The following is a 23,270-nucleotide window of genomic DNA, read 5'->3' as shown; positions in this document are numbered from 1 at the left end:
GGTCTAGTGGGTCTAGGTCTTACAAAGTATGTAATTATGTCCTAACGCATGCAGACCTGCTGGGCACGCGGCGGGTCCCGGGTCCCATCTGCGTCTCAGCACTGCTGGCACTGCCTTCACTCCTCTTTGGACACAGGAGGCTCTGGGGTCCTCCAGCACCATGTGGTCACAGATGTCCCTTCACCCTTCACTCTGATTATTTTCTGGATAAAACTTTCCATGCCTTTGTCTTAATTAAAAAATGATGCTTTGGAAAGTGAGAAAAATTCAGAGCGCTATTTCTGATTTAGTGGAATGAATCCAAAATACCATGTTCACTGCAGAGATTTTTAATTTTGATTGATTCTTCTAAATTAAACGTTCCCCATGTTCATCCTTGGAGATGAATACCCAGTAAGAAAGGGAAGTGTGACTTGCCAGGCTGGGATGTCTAAAGGATGGCTCTGAACAGGCTGTGGAGAAGTGCCTGCTCGTCATTTGTGAATCTTTTCGGCTCTAACTGAAGCAGAAAGCATAAAAGCCCACATACTCCAATTTTCTTCAATGCTTTCAAAACCACACATATTGGCAACATATGCTTGACTGCATATTTTACCTTAAAAAAAAAATGAGCCCAACACTTTTTTGAAACTTGAAGAACATTATTTTTAAGTGCCGAAAACCAAAAAATTCATAATGTTTAGCTGATATCTGTTCAATAAGTGCTGGCTGAGCACTGCTCTTTACCCGGCACTCGACTGTGCTAGCCCCGGAGGGTCCTTCAACACACGACTAGTCCCTATCTCCAGGCGCTTCCCATCAACGGGAAGAGGGACTCCTGAACCTGTTTTTCCTCTCCTACTTCATCGTCCCATTCGGTGTATGTTCATGGGTTTCCCTGAGAATAGGAGCTTCTTCAGAGGCACTTTCATTTTCTCTTTGCCTCCCCTGTACCCTAAGAGTATGCTGAACACTTAGCAAGTGCTCAGGAAATGTCTGCTGAACTAAACTGAACAAGGACAGTGTTAAATTGTTTAAGCAATAAGAGTTTCTGTTACTGTACTCTTCATTACCACCACCTTTTCCATGCCCTCTTGGTGTAATGTCTCGTTATGCTCAAATTTGTGAGTCAAATTTGCCAGGGAGTATGTCTGTGATGGAATGTAAGTTTGTGCCCTCCACCTAATTCATATGCTGAAGCCCTACACCCTGATATGATGGTATTTGGAGGTGAGGCCTTTGAGTAGGTTTAGATGAGGTCATGAGGATGGGGCCCTCATGGTGGGATTAGTGCCCTCCTAAGAATAGATACGAGAGAGCTCTATCATGTGAGGTGAGGATACAGTGAGGTATGAGCCAAGAAGAACCCCGACAGAGAACCAAATCGGCCAGCACCTTGATCTAGGACTTTCTGCCTCCCAAAATATGAGAAACAAACTTTGGTTTTTTGAGCCACATCCAGTCTTGGCTATTTTGTTATGGCAGCCCAAGGTGACTAAGATAGTGTCCTTCTCAGATCCTACCTGTGATAGGACACAAATCCCTGGAGCAACAGGGACAGCTCTCCCTATAACAAGCACCAAACACTAAAGAAACTGAATTCTGAACATGCTCTGAGGAAGTAGGCAGGCTGACTTTTCTAGATGAAGAAAGGGAGAGAGCTGACTCTGGAGACAGAGGTTAAACTTCAAATCTATACTGTCCACCATAGTTTAAAAAGCATTATCCACTTTATGCATCCGTCAGTGTATTCTGAGGCATTCAGATATTATGGTTCATTTGTTTTCTCTGTTATTTTCCTTCCTCATTCTTTGATTCCTTAACCTCTCCTGGGGGTGGACGTGAAACTGACCAGGAACAGAGTGTGGGTAATAGAGATAAACTGGGGGTTGTGGATGAGGGTTAGAGCACAGAGAACAAAGTCCAGGGCCAGACTTGTCAGGGAAGGGGAAGAAGAATGAGTAGAGAGAGATCTGGGAGGACAAGGGGGTTTCCAAGAGACGAGATGCCCAGGAGGATGGAAGGGCAGGTACATACACAGAGAAGCCCTGGGCACTCCACACTGTCTGTGACTGGGAGGTGGCTGCTGCCCTCTCAGCACTGGGCTGAGGTAAAATGTAAGCTGCCCAGTGCTTTACCACTGCCCCTGCTACCCAACCACCCCCTGAGGCACCCAGGTCTTGGGAAGGAGAGGCCGGACGAAGGAGCCTGGTACCTGATTTCTCTGCTACTCAGTGTGCTATTGGGAACTACCAGAGATGCAGCCAAACGTTTATGCATCTGTATGTTCCACATAGCACCATTTATAGAGGTAAAGATTCTAAATGTTCAACTAGGGAACTGGTTAAATATATTAGGATCAGTGCTAAAATATACCCTTTCAAAGAATTTTTAATAATATAAGGGGCAAGAGCCCCGTACAGTATTAAGAAAAGGTAGATACAAAGGCAGATGTATGTACGGTTTGATATCAATTATATAAACACACACATACGAAAGAACCACCCTAAAACAGAAATTGGGATTATTCAGTGCTGTAGAATATGGATAATGTATCCCCCCACCCCCTAACATATTTCACCCTTCCTAAATGCCTTCAACTAAAGCTACAACTACAAAAGAGGCAAAAACAGCTACAGGACAATTATGATGCATCCACTCCAATCTGGGAGGCTTTATCCAACACCTCAGTCGGGGGTGGAGGCACCACAATACCATCTCCACACACCCAGGGAGCCCCTGCTGCCAGCAGCCCACCCCTGGACTTGCCTCGCCTCTCTGCTATCTGCAGGTAACCGGTGGAAAGGTACTGCTCCATGTCCTGCTGGAAGGCTTCCTCAAAAAACTTCTGCCGCTCCTTCAGCTTCATTTGCTGGGTGTGCTCCATTTCCAGGACCTTCCGGCTGTGCTCTGCATCTAGTTCAGCTAAGGAAACAGAATGCCTTGGGTCAGGGGTTGAAGAACTGAGATCGGAAATGGGTATAAATACCTGCTGCATCTACCCTCCAACCTGACAATGTCACATCTGCTTGTCAAACTCTAGCCGGTGCCCCGAATGCAATACAACCAGCCTCCTCTCCCCCAATCTGCTGCACTTCTTCCTACCTGCCACGCCAGGCACCTTGGCAATCTCATGCCTTTGCTCATGCTGTTCCCTCTGCCTGGAATGACCTTCCCACCCATATCTCCCACTCCTCGTAACAGCTGTTTATCTTCCAAGACTGGCAAACTTCTCAGTTAATTCTCCAACTCAAGCAGAATTTACTGCTCCATCCTGAGGTTTCTACAAATTTCTGTAGCTGACTTACTCATGACAGTACAACAGGTCAAGACCTGGACTTCCTCGAGGACTGTTACCATATGTTATTCTTTTTAATATCTTATCACCCAGTTCAGAACTGTAAGGACTCAATAAATGTTATTTAAAAAGCAAGAATGTAGCCATTGTGGTCGATCAGAAAAGTGGTCTTGGCTTTGCTATTTATTAACTGTGTAATCTGGCTCAGTCAAACTTTCTAAGCCTCACATTACTCATCTGACGCTTCAGGACAAAAATATGAACCCAAAATTGATGTGAAACTTAAATGAAAAAATGTGAAAGAACTTTATAATTAAAATGAGCAGCGATCCTTTAAGGTAGAGCCAAGGAAATAAGGAAACAGAGACCGTAGGTCCTATAACCGCAGGGAACTGGAACTCTGCCAACAACCTGAGTGAGCCACGAAGTGAATTCTTTTCCAGAAAGGAATGCAGCCTGGCTGTCACTCTGGTTTCAGCCTCTGAGACCCTGAGCAGAGAACCCAGTTTCACCACTTCCTGACTTCTGACCTACAGAGTGCGAGCTAATTTGTATTTTTTTAAAACCACCAAGTTTCTAGTGATCCATTATGCAGGGATATGAGATACCCCAAATAGCTGTCTGTGTGAATTCCAGCTCCTGCCCAAATCTGACTGGCTGAAGAAATGGACAATAACAACTTGAGTTCTTTACATTAAACAAATATTTTACAACACCCACCCAGCTAAATTTGGCAGGAGAACGAAGTTTCAGCTACCTCACTGACTGACCTGGGATAAACTCAGGCTCAAAACTCTGAAAAACAATTTCACCCAAGGCATTGTTCCCTCTGGTTCATCTCTGAGGAGTGTCAACGACTTTGGGATATTAGAACTCATAGTATTCAAAATCATCATCATCATCATCATCTGACTTAAAAATGCAGAAGATCTGAAAACACATTTTTCCCAAGAAGACATACAAATAAATGGCCAACAGGTACATGAAAAGATGCTCGACATCACTAATCAGGGAAATGTAACTCATAACCACAATGAGATAGCGCCTCATATCTGTTAGAATAGCTATTATAAAAAAAAAAAAAAGTCAAGAAGGGGAGAAAAAGAAAGGCGTAGATGATAGAGACTCTGTTCATCCCTCTTGCAACCAAATCAAAATTGTAACAAACAAGGAACAAACAGCAAGGAAAGTTGCCTGAGAGTTAGAAAAGTAAGCCATACAACTAGGAAGAGAAATAAGAAATCACCCTGCAACGGGAGGAGGTAGAACGGGCGAGGACACGAGGTTGCCCAGTCCCAAGCAACTGAATGGGACAGAGGCCAGAGCGGCGGCAGCCAGCAGCTGCAGATGCCTCTTAAAGGGGCCGTGTCCACAAGGCGACTTTCGTGGTGACGGACCTGCTCGCTCTGAGCACTAGTGCCGGTTTGGCTACACGGAGGGCACCAGGGACTTACAGGAGGACACTGAGTTGTTGGCATGAGGGCCAGAGGCTAGGGTCTCTACCAGACAAAAGTGCCAATGTATCCACTGTTCCTTTGTTGAGGCCTCACCTCCTACCCCAGTGCGCAAATGCAGCACTGCCATAGCTGAGAGGTCATCAAACTGGGTAACAGAGGATTCCCTGAAACCCCGCCTTCCCCAACTTGCAGCTCCACCCAGGCCACATCCAGGTGTATCCTAGGTGAGTCAGGTGCCCCTTGCTGAGCAACATCTGGACTCACACTGGAGGCAGCTGGCTTCAGTTTCTGGTGTAGCCTCTTGAGGCAACTATAAGCAGAGCATCTGTGGATTGCTTGCTGAATCTTAACAGGTGCCCCCAGAGGGGCACAGGCTGGGGCTAAATTTGGTCTGCAGCTGAACCCCTCTCAAGACTGTGCTACTGGACACCTATTAAACAAATCTGTGCTAATAAGACTGGGAGACTTAGAAGCTTTGTTTAGTACATAGAAACAGACACGGAAAGGCAGCCAAAATGGGAAGACAGAGAAGCAGAAACCATGAGATGAGATGAGAACAGAGATCCAGAATTAATCGAGTCAAGTAATCTAACAGACGCAGAGTTCAAAACACTGATTATAAAGATGCTCGATGAATTTAGGGAAGTATAGATAAATTCAGTTAGAACTTTAACAAAGAGATAAACATAAAAATGGAAATGGAAATTATAAAAGAGAACCAGTCGGAAATGAAGAATGCATTATCTGAGATGAAGAGCATATTACATAGATAAAACAGAATGGATAAAGAAGAGGATCAAACAATCTGATATAGAAGATGGGGAAGCCAAGGACACTCAATCAGAATGGCAAGAAAAAAGAAGCCAAGGCTATAATGATAATGTAAGGAACCTATGGGACACTATTAAATGTAAAAATATTCATGTCATAGGGGTACCTGCAGGAAAACAAGGTTGAAGAGTTATTTGAAGAAATAATGATGGAAAATTTCCGTCACCTGATGAAGGAAATATACAACTCCAGGAAGCTCAGAGAGTCCCAAGAAAAAGGAACCCAAAGAGGGCCACAGCAAGACACATCACCATTAGAATGCAAAAGGTTAACTACAAAGAGAAAATCTTAAAAGCAGCAGGAGAAAAGCAGTTAATTACCTACAAGGGATCAACCATAAGATTTCTCAGAAGAAATCATACAGGACAGAAGAGCTTGCCACAAAATATTCGATGTGATGAAAATCCAGAATCTGCAACCAAGAATACTTTATCCAGCAAAGCTATCATTTAAAGTGGAAAGACAGATAAAGAGCTTTTCAGACAAAAATAAGCTAAAGGAATTTATCAACACCAAGCCACTATTACAGGAAATGTTGGAGGAACTTCTACAAGAAGACAAAAACCTGTATCAAAAACAGATTGGTAATAACTACATTCCTATCAATAAGTACCTCAAATGGAAAAGAATTAAGTGCTCCAACCAAAAGATAGAGTAGCTGAATGGATTAGAAAACAAATACTCCTACATATGCTGCCTAAGAGACTCACTTCAGATCGAAAGACACACAGACTTAAAGGAAGGGGATGGAGAAAGATATTGCCTTGATGGACCTAGAGGGTACTGCGCTCAATGAAATGGGGAGGATAGAGAAAGACAAATATCACATGATTTCACGTACACATGGAATCTAAAGAATAAACAACAACAAGAGCAATAATAAACTTATAGATACAGAAGGAGTCAGGTTATGGGGCTGGGGGAAAAAAGCAAAGGGATTAAGATACACAAATGGATAGTTGTAGAATAGACATGGAGATGTACAGTGTAGCATGGGGAAGATGGATAATAATGTAATAAATATGTAAGGGGAAGAGAGGCACTAGATTTAGTGGGGTGATCACTTTGTGAGTTATGTGGATCTCTGATTTCTAGGTTGTACAACTGAAACTGGTATATTATTGTATGTCAGCTATGAAAAAAGAACTCATTGAATTGTACAATGTAAATATGAACAACTAATTGTCTATTATACTTCAATAAAGCTGGGAAAATAAATAAATTAATTAAAAAGACAAGAAATAGGTGTTGGTAGAGATGTGGAGAAAAGGTTTGTACTCTCTTGGTGGGGATGTAAATTGGTGCAACCACTATGGAAAAGAGTATGAAGGTTCCTTAAAAAAAAAAAAAAAAAATAGAACTTCTTTATGACTTAGCAAATCCACTTCTAGGTATTTAACCAAAGGAAATGAAAGCAGCACTCCCATGTTTACTGCAGCATTATTCACAACAGCCACGATATGGAAACAACCTAAAGGTCTGCAATGGATGAATGGATAAGGAAGATGTATATATACACAACAGATTACCATTCACTTATGAGAAAGAAGGAAATGCTGCTGTTTGAGACCACATGGATGGGCCATGAGGGCATTAATACTAAGTCACACAAGCCAGACAGAGGAAGATAAATACTGTATGATAGCATTTATATGTGAAATCTAAAAAAGCCAAACTCAAAGAAACAGAGAGTAGAGTGTTGGTTACCAGGGGCTGAATGGTGGAGAAACTGGAGAGATGCTGATCAAACGGTACAAGCTTGCAGTTAGAAAGTGAATAAGCACTGGGGATCTAATGTACAGTGTTGCGATTATAGTCAATAATACTGTATCATGTATTTCCAAATTTCTAAGAAACTAGATTTTAAATGTTCTCACCACACAAAAATAGAAATGATAATTATGTGAAGTGATGGAGGAATTAGCTAACTCTACAGTGATAATGGCATTGCAATATATAGATGTATCAAATCAACATAATGTACACATTAAACTATGCAATGTTATATATCAATTGTATCTCAATTAAAAAATCTTTGAGATGTTATCAAGATACTTTTAACAAACAAAAACAACCTAGCAGTATATACAATAAACAAAGGTCTACAAGTTTCATGTGCTCTGCCTTGGTCATTCCTCTACACCTCATATATACCCAACACCACACCACATTCCACAACCTGAGTACGACATAACCCTGTTGGCATGATATATCTTAAAAACTCAATAATGGAGTATATTTTTTATCCCAAATCAGTTACAGTTTTTAAATATTTAGAATAATCTAGGCATTCTTCTTATATTCTAATATACAAATGTAAGGAATACAAGCTAGTATTAACCAAAGCAACACAAACAGAAAAGCAAACATTCACAAATACATGTAATTATTGAGGATGTACATTCTATTTATATTATTATAATCATTTTGTGCATTCTATGTATTTCCATGTCACACTAATTTATACCCCCGTCTCACATCTTCATTTACAGAAAGATGTAACCTGGAAAAAGCACAGGTTTGGGGTTAGCGTGGGCTGCGGTCCTATACCTTTTAGCAGATGCTTCTGGCATCCCGCACCACATCCCTTCAGCCTACTTCTGATTTAAACTCCGCAAGGCAGCTCTGTGTGGGCGCCTTGGTAGGCCCACAAGGCCTCAAGGCCATGTCTGTGCAGCTCTGTTTTTCTGGTCAGAGTATTCTCTGAATCCCAGAACCTACAAGCCAGCATAGCCCAGAAGTTCTGGGAGATTAAGGCAGCTTTCAACCAATGGGTGATAGTGGTCAGCACATCAAAGCCCCAGTCTCCCATCCTTTGGAAGGGCAATTCCAAGAGGCATTCGGTAACACTTCTCAGAGACCCTGGTGGAACTACAGCCCCTTGGCTATGGCGGCAACTTGAATAATGCATCCCATTATTGACTTTGCTTCCTTTGCTTGCTCTCTCTGTTCACTCACTCCTTCCTGGGATCACCTACCAAATAAACTACCCACAGCAAAGTCTTGGGCCTCGTCTCAGGCCCTGCTTCCAGAGAAACCCAAACTAGGAATATCTATTACTTGCCATAACTAACTTAATCTTTCTGCATCTAAACTTCTTCTTTTGTACAAGAGAGATAAAAAGACCTATTTCATAAGGTTGTTGACGGGATTAAATGAAGTAACACACATGAATCACCAGACATACAGCACTGACCAATACCATCAGCTAATATTAATATCACCATTATTTAAATCAACAGATTCTTGAAAAGGAAAGATAAGAAATATTACCACAAACTACGATGAATACGACACTGAAAATCATCCTCAGACACTTAAGAATTAGTCACCTTTCAGTACCCTTTAGTAAATCTGCAAGGAATTTAGGGTGTACTCATAAGAGCTGGAAAAGTGAACTGAAGATGCCTTTTCATTTGTTTCACTTCAGTCATCAACCTATCTGTTCAATGCTTCATGACTGCCAAGTGCATTAGAATAAGTCAACCCTAAAATAGATTAAGTATGCTTCAAACACTTCAAACGAAGTTCAAGTATCTTAAGGAAAAAAAAAAAAAAAAAAAAAACCCTCCAGAATAAGCAGCTCAAAAACAAAGATCAATGCAGAAACCATCAAAGGAGTTTTCATTGAAAAACATGTTGTTTTTCCTGAATTAAAATGTTCTATATATATGGAGAGATTTAGTTATGTAACTTGAAAACTTCCATTCTTCTCAAGACTTCTGCTTCAAAAGTTCGATTCTCTAGTGTTTCTTAATTACAAGTCCTATATTTCGGTTTTTTTTTTTTTTTAATCTTGGGTTTTCTATATTGGAATGAAATCTAATCATGTTGCAACACTTACAAAAGAGGTTTGGATTAGGGAACTCTAAAATGACTTAAAGAAAAAGAAGAAAATCACTGTCTTAGGTTTTAAAATATATAACATATGAGTTATCTGAAATACTTTCAACTGCTGTATACCAGCTCACACTTTGTTTCAGAGCCACTCTTCTATGTTGGGGCTGACCACTAAGCTAGAATCACTGAAAAGTGAGTAGAGTTACACTATACCAGCTTCACAGTCAGGACTATGATGAAAAAGCACATGACAGACATTAAAAATAACTGTCCTGCTCAGCAGCTAAGAAGATTCACCCTCAGCTATGCGGCTGAGTGAGGATGTGCTAATTATGCTGTTTGTCCTGGAATCATCGGCCCAGCTTTCGCTGAGAAATAATTACTTCTGGGAGTGGTGAAATGATGGAAGAACATTTGCGGGAGTATCTCAAATCTAAAGGTTTAACAGCATGTGAATTTTAGAATGACTATGGAAAAATATAAAATATAGAGCATTTTCTACAAGGAAAAATGACCCCCTTTTCACATTTAAGATGTCATTTATTATACTGAAGAAAGCAAGACATACAAAGATTTACAGAACTTCAAAAAACAGCCTTAAGATTAAAAAAAAAAACAAACAAACCAACCACAAAAAAGCTGCAGTTGTCTTCCTACCAGGAGTCAGGAGTAATCATCTAATTCCATTATCAACCAAGATCTGTGTTTCCTTTTATTTCAGATCACTGCTCAAGGTTTATCTGAGGGCAACTTCCACTTTCTCCACCAGTACCAATTTCAAATGGATAAATTACTCAAAACAAGAACAAAAAAATCCCATTACCAGTGAAGATGGCATAATCAATTCTCAGTTACGTTTTGATGAGGCATGCAGCACAAGATATATGCAATATAAAAAAAAACCCATCAAGCTCATTTTAGGAACAATTTCAACCTATTCCACAACTAATTTAACAAAGCTGATAAATACTAAAAAGCAGAGGTATTAGTGACTGAAATGGCCCCTTAAGCTGCTGGAAGGAAATGGGTGATGTGAGGACAACTAAGATAAACCTGTTAAAAGAGCTAATGAGAATCTCTTTACTCCAAAAATGTTTAAAAAGAAACAAAATTTAAATAAGAAAAATCATGGTAATCTTGACGAAAGTGAGAGCATTTTCATTTAAGATAAGTAACCAAGACTAAGAACAACTTCAAAATCTATAATTTAGATATTTACAATTCAGATGTTTTTATATTGCTGGAGAATAAGAATTTTGTGATACTAAAATACATATGACATGATCGAGGGAAAATATGAAATCTCTGTAAATTTCTAAATAAAAATAGTAAACAAATATCTTTCCAAATAATTTTTGTTAAAAACTTAACTGCCAACGGGCTGTCAAACTATATGACCACGAAAAGACTATACTAAAATCTGTGTGAGAGAGAATTTTTTAAAAATCCTGCTGAAATCACCAAAAATAGATGACCACAACTAGCACATGGGCATACACTCAATAGGTTTTCTTTTTTTCTTGAACTATACGAAATTGCTGTACTCACTTTTTTTTTTGGTAGCCCGAAAAGAATTGTTGCTGTTGTTGTTTTTAACTTTTTACTTTGAAATAGTTATAGGTTCACAGGACGTTGTCAAGAAATACATAGGGCAGCCCCATGTACCCACCCCAGGTCTCTTCCAATGCATCTTATACAATTATGGTACAATATCAAAACCCAACAATTGACATTGGTACACTCCATAGACCTCGTTCAGACTTCACCGGTCACTCGTGTGCGTGTGCACATGTAAGGAGCTCTATGCAGTCTTATCACATGTACAATCCTGTGCAACAACCAAACTCAAGATATTCAACTGTACTATCACCACAAGGCTGCCTCATGTCACCCTCTTATAACCGTACCCTCCCCCTTCCACAAACCATTAACCTGTTCTCCAAATCTATAGCTATGTTATTTCACAAATTTTACATAAATTTTACATAAATCATGAAGTATATATTGACACTGACTCTTTCTCAGCATAGTTTCCTTGAGGCTCATCCCAGCTGTGGCATGTAGATAAATTCTTCCTTTTCATTGCTGAGTATTCATGGTATAGATGCACCACAGTTTGTTTAACCATTCACTCACTGAAGGACATCTAGGTTGTTTCCAACTCTTGGCATTATAAATAAAGCTATTATGAACATTTGTGTACCAGTTCCTGCACAAAAAAAAGTCATTTCACTGAGATAAATGTACAAGAATGCAATTGTTAAGTCATACGGTAAGTGCATTTTTTAGTTTGGAAAGGAACTGCCAAACTCTTCCAGAGTGGCTATTGCATTTTTCTATCCCCATCATCAATGTATGTCTGAGTGATCCCATTCCTCCACATCCTCATCAGCATTTCGTGAGCCCTGCTAACTATAATACAGGGAATCTGTTTCCTGTTCTTCTTTTCCTCAGGGTATTATCTTCTATTAGAAACAAATTTCAACTTCCTCTTAAATATTTCAATAATGGCTACTTTTCTAGAGATACTTTTAGTTCCTTGAGACATTTCCCCCTCTACTTTTCTTTACATTTGGACTTAGTAAAATAAAATTAATTAAGGAAAATTCTATTCAGGAACCAAGGATTTGTTAGACCATGACAAAAATACAAGATTCTTGTCCAATTTTAAAACCCGCCAATTCTATACTTTTAATTAACAGCCATGTTTTATTTCTACCTTAAATTAGGTTTCAAAATAAGACATTCTCCCTAACTTTCTGCCCCCACCTTAAAAAATGAATGCAAACTGTCTCAGTTCAGACCAAAGCAATATTTTTAATTAACATTTTTCTAGAATTAGGGTTTTTATACATGAATTTAAAAAATATAGATTTCTGTCCCCTATGTTTTTATAGTTTTTGAAAGTTTTCTGTTTAGCTTTCATCAATAATTAGTGTCTAACATAGACTTATTTTCTACCATACATTATTTCTGTGGGTATACCAGAATATTATAGAACCCTTATTCCTCAGAATTGGTACTTGAAAAATTAATTCTCCTGTGCAGGCTAAAGTTAACACATTTTTTACAAAGAAAAGTTAAATGATTTTTTACAGAACTGTTTTTCACCCTCCCTCCAATGCATACACATGTACACACACTTAACTCTTACACACATTTATCAAAATCCAAATACTACTTATTTTCTTTTACGCACAATGAAGAAAGGATAGTCCTTACCTAAAATGCGGTAGTTTAAGAGTAATGGCAGGTTTTGCAGACAGTCAAGAATAATTAAGTTTTAGACAACAAAGAACTCATGGCAACTCCTCAGGAGACTTCACAAAGTTCAGTCCTTCTAAGCAGCTACTGGAACAGCTGTTTCCTAAACCCATGTCACAGGAAACAAACACTATTCTAGTAGCTAAACTTCTGGAACACTTAAAATTTCTGTCAATTACCCTGAAGGAAATGACCACTATCTAGAGTATTAGCAAAATAGATACTGCAGAAACACAATGTGTACATGATTTGTCGCAAACAATAAGACAAATGCTCAACTGTACCTTATTTTTTTTCTGGGAGGGGGCAAGGCAGCTCAGCCAGCCTGGTGGAGATGCTGGTTTCTGAGCCACACCATTCACCTCCCAGGCCTCAAACTGCCCATCAGTTAAAAGGGGGCATATCCATAAGAAGGTCACTTCCAGTTCTTAAATACTTCATTTCTATTTTTACTAACTTTTAATTGGGGAAGGAAGAGGTAATCTCAAACTATATGAAAATCAGATTGGCAGTGAGGAACTTAGGATCTTTTGAATTAGACAGTAATATTTCAAAAAAATTAAATGTAACTATTACAAAAGCCTGAAGGTAGTTTTGCATTCATTTTCCTGGTCATTTTATAATGTAGATTAGCACCCAAAAGCTTAAGATTAATGGATAAGTGAGAAATCCACTCAATTGGTAGCCGGAGGTTTCATGAGTTATTAACCTGTCCAAGGATAAAGGTGGGAGGTTGACAGCAGAGCTTGGTAGCCTAAAATGAATCCAGGTAGCATGAAGCCTGCTGTACTTTCTGCTGTGGATCAACAAATAACTAAATGGACAAATGAGTCAGTTTAAAGGAGTGATTCGACTCCATTTGAAAGTACTATTCTGTGATGCTGACAACAGATACTTCTATAGAAACAATACATTAAAATGCTGTGTAAAATATGAAGCTTATATCATGTTATCCCATTCTTTGGATGATTTCCAATTTTTTCTTGTAAGACTAAAAATTCCAAGCTATAAGCTCTGTGTTATGGATATTTAGACAAGAGCCCAATTTCCTAGAATTTTTATGTCACACCTGAAACTTTCCTGAATTTTACTTAGGGTATTGATTTATTTAAGAATGATTATTTGGGAGGAGGAAGAACGGAGGAGGTTTAGATCTCTACAGGAATCCTTTCAAACTCCAAAGCTGTTTTTTGTTGTTGTTGTTATTGGTGTAACCACTTGAAAGTCTCTAGAACAATAAGTATAAACCTGCTATTAAAGAGCTCATTCGAAGGGGTGATTATAAAGAACATCAGGCCAATGGTTCTCAACCTTTCGTGGCAACAAAATAACCTAAAGGGCTGGTGAACACAGAGACTGCTGGGCCCCATACCCGGAGTTTCTGATTCAGAAATGGTGGAGCCAGAGAATTTGCATTTCTAACCAATTCCCAGGTGATGCTGATCCTGCTGGTCCAAGGACCAGATTTTAAGAACCACTGCTTGAGGTGAACTATCTCTATGCATCCACTTCATTCAAATTTTTACTTAGTACAAATATTTACATAATGGAAAAAAAAGAAACATAAAATAGGGAAGCTGGCACAATTCATGGAAATGACAGAAACGTCCGCCCTCCCCTTAACTCTTTTTAAAATATCTACAAAATTATCTAAAAAGGAAAATCTCCAGCAACAACCAAAATGCATAATTATAAACAAGTGTGACCTATGATCATCTTTACTGATGAGAGACAAGCACCTCAGGGCAGGTTCCCTCCATAGCAATTCTATCCCCTTCTGTGGAATCCCCTTATCAGTCCCTGCCCAAAGGCTCAGTGGCTTCATTCGGCAGGAAACAAAACCAGTGTGACCAGATCTGCTCTTTGTCCTGAATCCCGGATCTAACCAGGATGTGTTCTCATCCTCTCCATTTCCAGAGATGTCATGGAGAGGTTTTCCAATCATCTTCATTTAGACATTCATGTAAACAGTATAAAATTACATTTGTATTTAAAACAAATAGACAAAACTCCAGCAAATGAAAGTTAAGAAAAGAGAAAAAAGTAAATATACCCAAAGTGAGATATGAGAAAGAGGGTATGCTAACACAGGTGCAAAAGAGATAAAAATATGCGACTGATAATGGAGTTCAGGATATGCAACTCCAAAATATGGCACATTGGCATATTGAATACTTTAAGCTGAAGGAATCTAAGAAAATGGCAGAAGAAGGTCACTGTGACCTTCTGTAACTGTGCAAATCTTAACTTCTTTAAAGTGAATTTTTTCTCTTTTTCTCCTTGATTCAAACTGGCCTTGTGCTCACTTGCTTCTTTTCTTTCCTTATCCTTCTGCATACTGCCCGACTACTCTCTTAATCATTAAGCCCTTAATTCAGCTTCAGTATTAAGAACAAAGCTTCATTCAGGTCTGTTGATCACAGAAACAGAGTACTGGGTCAAACTAAAGATAACATCTTGCAGCTCCACACTCACGAAGGTAGAACGACCCTAGTGGCATCCCCGCTGAAGCCAGACAAAATGACGCCATGATTGATACCAGGACCTGATGCAATGATCAACTGCCTCCTACCCCAGCACTGACCAACAGGTAGAGCCCATGACCCCAACTCCCTTAGCTACTAAGGAGTTTTCCCTTATATAACCTATCCCCAGAAGCCACCAGGGAGCCAGGTCTTTGGAAGAAACTATCCAAAGATGACAGATCTTATGTAACATGAACACTAAACATACTCTGCATGCTTAAAAATATATAATACCTATGATAGATGATTGGCTAAAGAAGCTGTGGTACATATATACAGAGGAATATTATTCAGCTATAAGAAATGAAATAGTGCCATTTTGCAACAACATGGATGGACCTCGAGATAATCATGCTAAGTGAAATAAGCCAGACAGAAAAAGTTGAAAACCACATGATATTTCTTATACATGAGATATAAACCTAAAAGCAACAAATGAGCAGGACAAACAGAGACTCATGGACATGGACAATGGACTAGTGGTCACCAGAGGGTAGAGGGGAGGGGAGATGGGGGGAGGTAGATGGGGAGAAAAAAATTTAAATTATTCCTTCAATTAAAAATAAAATGTTAGGCCATAAAAAAAAATAATAAAAATATATAATAAAATGAGAAGTGGTAAGTTGAGGAAAAACAGTTGCCATAAGTGGCAAAGGCCATTATTTTATACTTGTGGCAACTAATTTTCCTCAATTTATCATTTCTCATTTTATTATATATTTTCATGGAAAAAATTAAGACCCAAATAAAATCTTTTCACTAGGAAAAAATAAGACAATTTACAGAAGAGAAAAATGTTCAGCCCCGTATAAAGTAACATTTTTGGTCAATATATAAACAATATCATCAAGAGTGAGGTGAGATTTATTATTAGTGATAGTTTAAATTGTTAAAAGACCCTAGAAAACAATTTGATAACATGTATCGAAACCCATAAAAAACCAAAATCCATTAAGAAATCCATACATTTTTACCTAATGATACTTCTTCTGAAGATACATGCTAAGAACATAACCCAAAAGAAGAAAAGAACTACCTACATTACGAAGCTAATTTCTGCATTAAATGACACATCCATTTGATGAACCATCATGTGGCCATCAATAAATATGGTTAAAATATTTATAAGATATTAAGTGAACGAAGAAGAAAAAGACAAATATGTATAACTTATCATATGAAGGACTGGTTAGTACTCTTGAAAAAATAGTTTCAATGATATAGTGAGACTGTGATGACTGTTTACCCTCAATGTTATGTTACACAGATCTAGAATTAAAAATTCAAATAAGCATGAAGTTCTATAAATACACAATATATATCTTAATTCCCCAATAACTATAATGTGTATTTGAAGCATCCAATACTTTACTATTTTTGGTGATGTTACAAACTTAAATAAAAATATTCGATGTATAAATGTATTTATTCATTCATTGATATCATTCATGCATTTACCAATACAATTAATAAGCACATTTACTATGTTCCTACCACTCTTTATAGCTTATTTGTTCCTAATTTAAAATACTACTTTATAGCAACACTACAGTAAAATCTAGGGTAATCTGAAATTTTGACAACTAGAAACTTCTATTCATTAACATTTTTTAGCTTCATCAACATCAGTAGTTAATCACAATGATAATCTAAGGCATTAATAGATTTTAAAGACCTTTCTGAATAACTAGAAAATTTTATAATACTGCTTTGAAAATTGGTAATCTCTGACAGACTAAATGGTAAATAACAATAGATAAAAAAGGTGTGAATTAACCAGAAACTTCTCAACTCTGAAAACCTGGTATGCATGTTATGTAACATGAATAATCACATATTTAAAAGTTTTAGAATAGCTTCACCTGCTATGGATTCATGGATGTTAAACAATCTGTTTATAGGTTATGATAGATCACACCTAGATTTCACATTAGTATTTTCTATTTCTAAATTCTAAACTTAGAACACATCCACACGAACACCAGTTCTTCCAATTTCCAATATTTAAAAAGAAAGGAATAACTTTTTTGCTAATAGAAAACTTAAGGATACATAAAACCAAAAGCATCCCCTTGCTCTTAACATTTGGATTTCAGTACAAAAGTGGTGTCTATGGAATTTTCTCAGTAAGACAATTTTCATTATCAATGACAACAGTGACTTACACTGACTACTATTTTATAAAAGAATCTTCGAAAAATCTCCAGAAACTAAATTCATACACATGTCTAGAGATTTCAAGGACGGGGAAAAAGAAGAAAGAAGGCAATAAGACCTCAACACATCTAAAAATGGGGCAATATATATTAAAAATGAAAACAAAAATAAAAAAAACCTGTTGGTAGTGATTGGGCCTGGTGTTGAAATCTATAGTTTGGGTTTTATTTATTTTTTAATCATGAGAAAATTATCTGAGATATAGATATTAAGTTTAAATTTTAATTATCAAAAATGTATAATTTTATACATTATTCATCCAGAAATAAGCAATCATTTGACAGATGTGAACTAATTTTGACAGCAACCCCCTGACACTAGTCTCACTATCATAATGGGGATAAGCTTTGGTTACTTTCTCCTGAGACAGATCAAAAATAAAATGCAGTCATAAATAATACCACTTATAATTTTATATCTGGACCCAAAGAATGTGTCAAAGGAATGCTATCTGATGCTATAATGCTGTAATTTGAGCATTTCCATCTGAACCAAAATGGTTTTTTTCTTTTTAAAGGGGATCTGAAATACACGAGTCCAGAAACATGCAAGCTGGGTGCGGCCTCTCAGCCCGCCCTCCTCCCTCTGGTCCCCCATGGCTATCCTGGGCCTCCTCTTTTGAAGCTAATTTTCCTGCCCTCAGTAGGTTGCATTCTCTGTCCCCCATCCCCAAGTATTTTATACTTTGTTAACTGTCTGCTAACTGTGAAAAGTTGTTATAGTCTAAGATTCTTTCATCTTTCAGAGCCAAGAGTCTGTGTTTTGGGGTTTAGTATGTCCCTGGGACATTTGCATTTTAGTAGGACTCTATAGAATCCCAAAGCCTTTAAAGCTCAAGGAATAAAGGTAAGTGAGGAATTGCTCTTAATTCTTTTTGGACAAGGGCTTCTGCCCCATGATTGCCTAAGTCATACCATCGTAGTAGCCAGCTCCTGACTTCTGCCAAACCCATTTCTACTTCAAGAACTGTTCCTGTCCAAGGGTGACAGAATCTAACTACTTAAACAGGCAGTTGCCCATAGTCCATTCAAAGAATGACAGGAAATCAAAATCATGTTTAAGATTACACATTACCATGATTCTCAATGTTGACAGAATAATTCAAATGTTAGATTTGTTTAGACTTTAAGTATCAATGAAGAGCATTCAATGATATTCAAAACAATGATCTTTAGAGATCTTTTTACTTATGCTGCCTTGATTTCAAATTAAGTAGTCTAAAAATTGCTATCTAGAACAATGGTTTCAAACCTTTTCAAGTGTAACAGTGGGTGTACTTTTATTGACAGTTTACCGAGAAAATACATGACAACAAAAATCTATTATGAATTCAGTAGCACGTTAAAATATCTCTGAATTTTATTTTCTGCAACATTTACACACATGTGAAACAGAATACTGGATATAGGTGCAAAACAAAATATTTGTCACATAGGACACAAGCTTAACACGCTTTTGGATGCAAGGGCCTCTTGTCATGTCTTCATATCACACGTTGGATACACTGTCTCTAAAATGTTCAGTGGCAGTCAAATCTCAGCATGCCTGAAATCTGATATATCCTGAAAACCTCATTATTTTCGGAAAATATTTTAGAAACAGGGATTTATCACTTTCAAGTACAAGCTGCTGAAAGCTTATGAATGAATTAGTATTATGAATGGCCACCTTGATTCCCTCCCTCCTCACAGCCAGCTAATGAAATGGGGAAGAGATACAGATTCTGTGTTTCCAAGGTAGGCTGGTGGTACAGCCAGCAAGGATGGCAGGAGATGGTCCCTGAGTAGATCTACCAGCCCAGAAGTAGATAAAGAGGTTGCATGAAAAAGGCACTAGCAGAGGAATGTCAATATGTGCAGCAGCATGCTGAGTAGCCTGGATGTTCTCCCTTCACTTTGTACTACTTTCTGAAATTTCACCAGTTAGAAATTTGTATGTTCTAATGTGTTCCTTTTAACCAAGTAGAATACTATATTTGAGAGCTTTGAGAAAATTTTAACATTTAAAATTTAATAGGAATTAGGGATGGTGAGGAAACATGGTGGAGTGAGAGACATCCTCAGATCTCTCCCCCTGAAACAGCAATAAGCTGAACATCCATAACTCAACAAAAAAAACCACCCAAACTGCACACCAGCACGTCTGAGTGTGGGATCTGAGCAGAAGAGCTACCACAGGTCAGAGCCCTGGGTGTTGGGCAGCAGACTGGGAGAAATAAAGAAGCTACCTCTTGCAGCCGCCAGAGCTCCTTGCAGGAGGAGGAAGAGGGGAGAAAGTGTGGCGACCTCCCTGACCAGCCCTGCCTGGAAATGCCAGAACTTCTAGAAGCCGGCAGCAAGGCCCAGTCATCAGAGCAGAAAGCAGAGAAGCAGGACAGGACTGCAGAGAAACAACAGTTGATTTTTACCAGCCCCGGGTGCAAAACTGAGGGTGAGTCACAGCCCCCAACTCCTAACCCAGAGGGTCCTTCCCCCCATACCTTTTGAGACCGATCACCACGGAGCCCCATGGGAATCTGAGCAAAAACGCTTCCAAAACTACTGCTAATACTGACAGGGACTGAAACTGAGAGTAGCAAGTGTGATTAAATATCTACAAGAAAATAAAAAAGACATTTAGGCTTTATATAAAGCAGGGATCCAAGAGGCTTAGATGCCACCTACTGGAAAACAAAAGAAAAGCGCCTTCTTTGCAGCAGGCTAAAGAGAGATCTTTATATAATAAATTTTCTTTTTGGAAAAACAGGAGAATACACTTTCATTAATGCCCAGGCACAGAAATAGTCCATTAAACATCATGAACAACCAACGTGACAAGGCATCTAAGAAAAAAAGAGAAAAATCTCCAGAAAATAAGCTTACAGACATAGAAATATGCAACTTAAGTGACAGAGAATTCAGGATGGCATTTCTGAAAAAACTCAATGAGATCGAAAACAACTCAAATCAACAATCCCAGGAATTGAAAAAAACAATTAGAGAAGCAGAGCAAGGAGACTGAAACCCTCAAAAAGAACCAAAGAGGACTTTTGGAGATGAAGAACATACTGCAGGAGTTGAAAAATGAAATAGCAAGCTTGGGAAACAGAGTCAACCAAATGGAGGAAAGGATCAGTGATAGTGAACACAGAAATCTAAATATAAATCAGAAGGAAGAAGAGAGAAACTGAAGAATGAAAAATAATGAAAGAGAAATACAAGAACTAGCTGACACTGTCAGGAGAGGAAACACAAGAATAATGGGCATTACCGAAGGCAAGAAAAGGGAGACGGGACTAGAAAGCACTTTCAGACAAATAGTGGACAAGAATTTCTCAAATCTAAGGAATGAGCTGGAGCTTGGAATTCAAAAAGTTAACAGAACACCCAATTCAAAAAATCAATTATCTCAACCCAAAAAGGCCTTCACCAGGGCACATTATATTAAAGTTATCAAAAATCAACAACAGAGACAGAATTCTCAGGACAGCCAGGGAAAAGACAACGGCACCTTATAAAAGAAAACCCATTAGATTATCATCGGACTTCTCAGGGCAAACCTTACAAGCCAGAAAGGAATAGAATCAAATATTTAAACTATTAAGTAAAAGGAACTATCAACCTAGAATAATGTATCCAGCTAAGCGCTCCTTTAGATAGGAAGGAGAAATTAAGACCTTTTCGGACATACACAAATTAAGGGAATTCTTCACTACGAGGTCTACATACACAACGAGAAATACTGAAAAGGGTCAACCCATCTAAAACAAAATGCAAAACAAAACAAATACACAATTAGGAGTACAGTGACTATCAGGCAAATAGCAGTGGAGAAGTGCAACCTTTACTAATAACAGGGCATTATACGCTTAAATAATAATAAGAGAATTGCTATAGCAAGATAGTAATGAATGCTCAGATACATAGGGACAAACTGAGGTAACAATGAATGAAAAGGGGAGGATTCAAAGATCCACATTCACAAGGAGGAATGGAGATAAGGTATGCACAGAAGAAAATGGGCGACTGTATATATATAACTATTTTTCTCATATTCATAATGGTAACCACACACCAAAGATTCAGAACTGAAGTACATAACATAAAACAAGAAGAACCAGAGGCAAAACCCACAAAAGCCAATCAAAATAAAAAAACAGAAACACAAGGACAAGGAAGCAATGGAAACACTGAGCTACCAGAAAGCAAAACATAAAATGGCTGTAAGAAGACCTCAGATTTCAATAATCACCCTAAATGTAAATGGACTGAACTCACCAATAAAAAGGCACAGAGCTGCAGAATGGATCAAAAACAAAACCCAACCATATGCTGCCTCCAGGAGACACACATCTCAGCTCCAAAGACAAAGACAGACTCAAAGTGAAAGGGTGGAAAATGATATTTCAAGCAAATGGCATTCAGAGAAAAGAGGGAGTACTGGTACTAACATCAGATGAAATAGACTTCAAAATAAAAAAGATAAAGATATGGAAGGACACTTCATAATGATAAAGGGAATCATGCACCAAGAAGACATAACACTTATTAGTATCTATGCTCCCAATCAAGGAGCCCAGAAATGTGTAAAGCAATTACTGACAGAACTAAAGGGAGAAAAAGACCAAAACACATTATCGTAGTAGGGGGCCTAAATACTCCACTGATCATCCAAACAGAAAATCAATAAGTAAATAACATCCTTAAATGACACATTAGACCAACTGGACATAATTGATATTTACAGGGCCTTCTATCTCAAAACAGCTGCTTATACATTCTTCTCTAGTGCACATGGAACATTCTCAAGAATCGACCACATACTGGGACACAGAGATAGCCTCAACAAATATAAGAGGGTTGAAATCATATTAACCATATTCTCTGATCATAATGCTTTGAACCTAGGGATCAAGTGCAAAAAGAAAGCAGTAAGAACCACAAATACATGGAGATTAAACAACATGCAACTGAAGAACAACTGGGTCAGAGAAGAAATAAAAAGAGAGATCAAGAGAGACAGAGAAACTAATGATAATGACAGTACAACATATCAAAACTTTTAGAACATATCAAAAGTGGTCATAAGAGGAAAGTTCATATCATTACAAGCCTACCTCCAAAAAAAAGAATGAGTCCAAATAAACAGCCTAACGCTTCATCTTAAAAAACTAGAAAAGGAAGAACAAATTAGGCCTAAAGTCAGCAGAGGAAAGAAACCATCAAAATTAGAGCAGAAATAAATGAAATTGAAAACAACAACAAAAACAATAGGAAAAATAAATACAACAAGGAGCTGGTTCTTTGAGATTAATAAAATTGGCAAACCCCTGGCTAGACTCACTAAAGAAAAAAGAGAAAGGACACAAATAAACAAAATCATGAATGAAAGAGGGGAAATTCCAACTGACATCTCATAAATACAAAGGATCATGCAAGAATACTATGAAAAAGTATATAATAACAAATTTAATAAATTCAATAACCTAGAAGAAATGGACTAGTACTTAGAAAAATATAATCTTCCTAGACTGAATCAAGAAGATCTGGAAAATCTAAATAGACAAATCAGCAGTACGGAAATTGAAACAACCATCAAAAACCTACCAAAAAGTAAAAGTCCAGGACCAGATGGCTTCACCAGTGAATTCTATCCAACATTCAAAGAAGATTTAATACCTATTCTCCTCAAACTCTCCAAAAAATGCAAGAGGAGACAATACTTCCCAACTCATTTTATAAGGCCAATATTATTCTGATACCAAAACCTGGTAAAGATAATCCAAAAAATGAAATACGGACCAATATTTCTCATGAACAAAGATGCAAAAATCTTAAATAAGATACTAGCAAACCGAATACAGAAACATATTAAAAAGAT

The 23,270-nt window shown here is 38.0% G+C and overlaps 1 protein-coding gene across 3 annotated transcripts in view; it reads right to left on the bottom strand.

Moving 5' to 3' along the window:
* The window catches only part of DTNBP1 (dystrobrevin binding protein 1), a 125,412-nt gene that overhangs the window by 6,962 nt on the left and 95,180 nt on the right, over positions 1 to 23,270 (bottom strand). For all 3 annotated transcript variants that reach the window (XM_016130060.2, XM_036236985.1, XM_016130061.2), the window contains one exon: positions 2,749 to 2,904. In XM_016130060.2, coding sequence (XP_015985546.2) covers positions 2,749 to 2,904 — 156 coding nt within the window. The remainder of the gene's footprint in view (positions 1 to 2,748; positions 2,905 to 23,270) is intronic.

This window comes from Rousettus aegyptiacus, unplaced genomic scaffold, assembly GCF_014176215.1.
Source record: "Rousettus aegyptiacus isolate mRouAeg1 unplaced genomic scaffold, mRouAeg1.p scaffold_m13_p_1, whole genome shotgun sequence".
In the NCBI taxonomy this organism is placed as follows: domain Eukaryota; kingdom Metazoa; phylum Chordata; class Mammalia; order Chiroptera; family Pteropodidae; genus Rousettus; species Rousettus aegyptiacus.
This window is presented reverse-complemented; position numbering and strand designations above follow the sequence as displayed.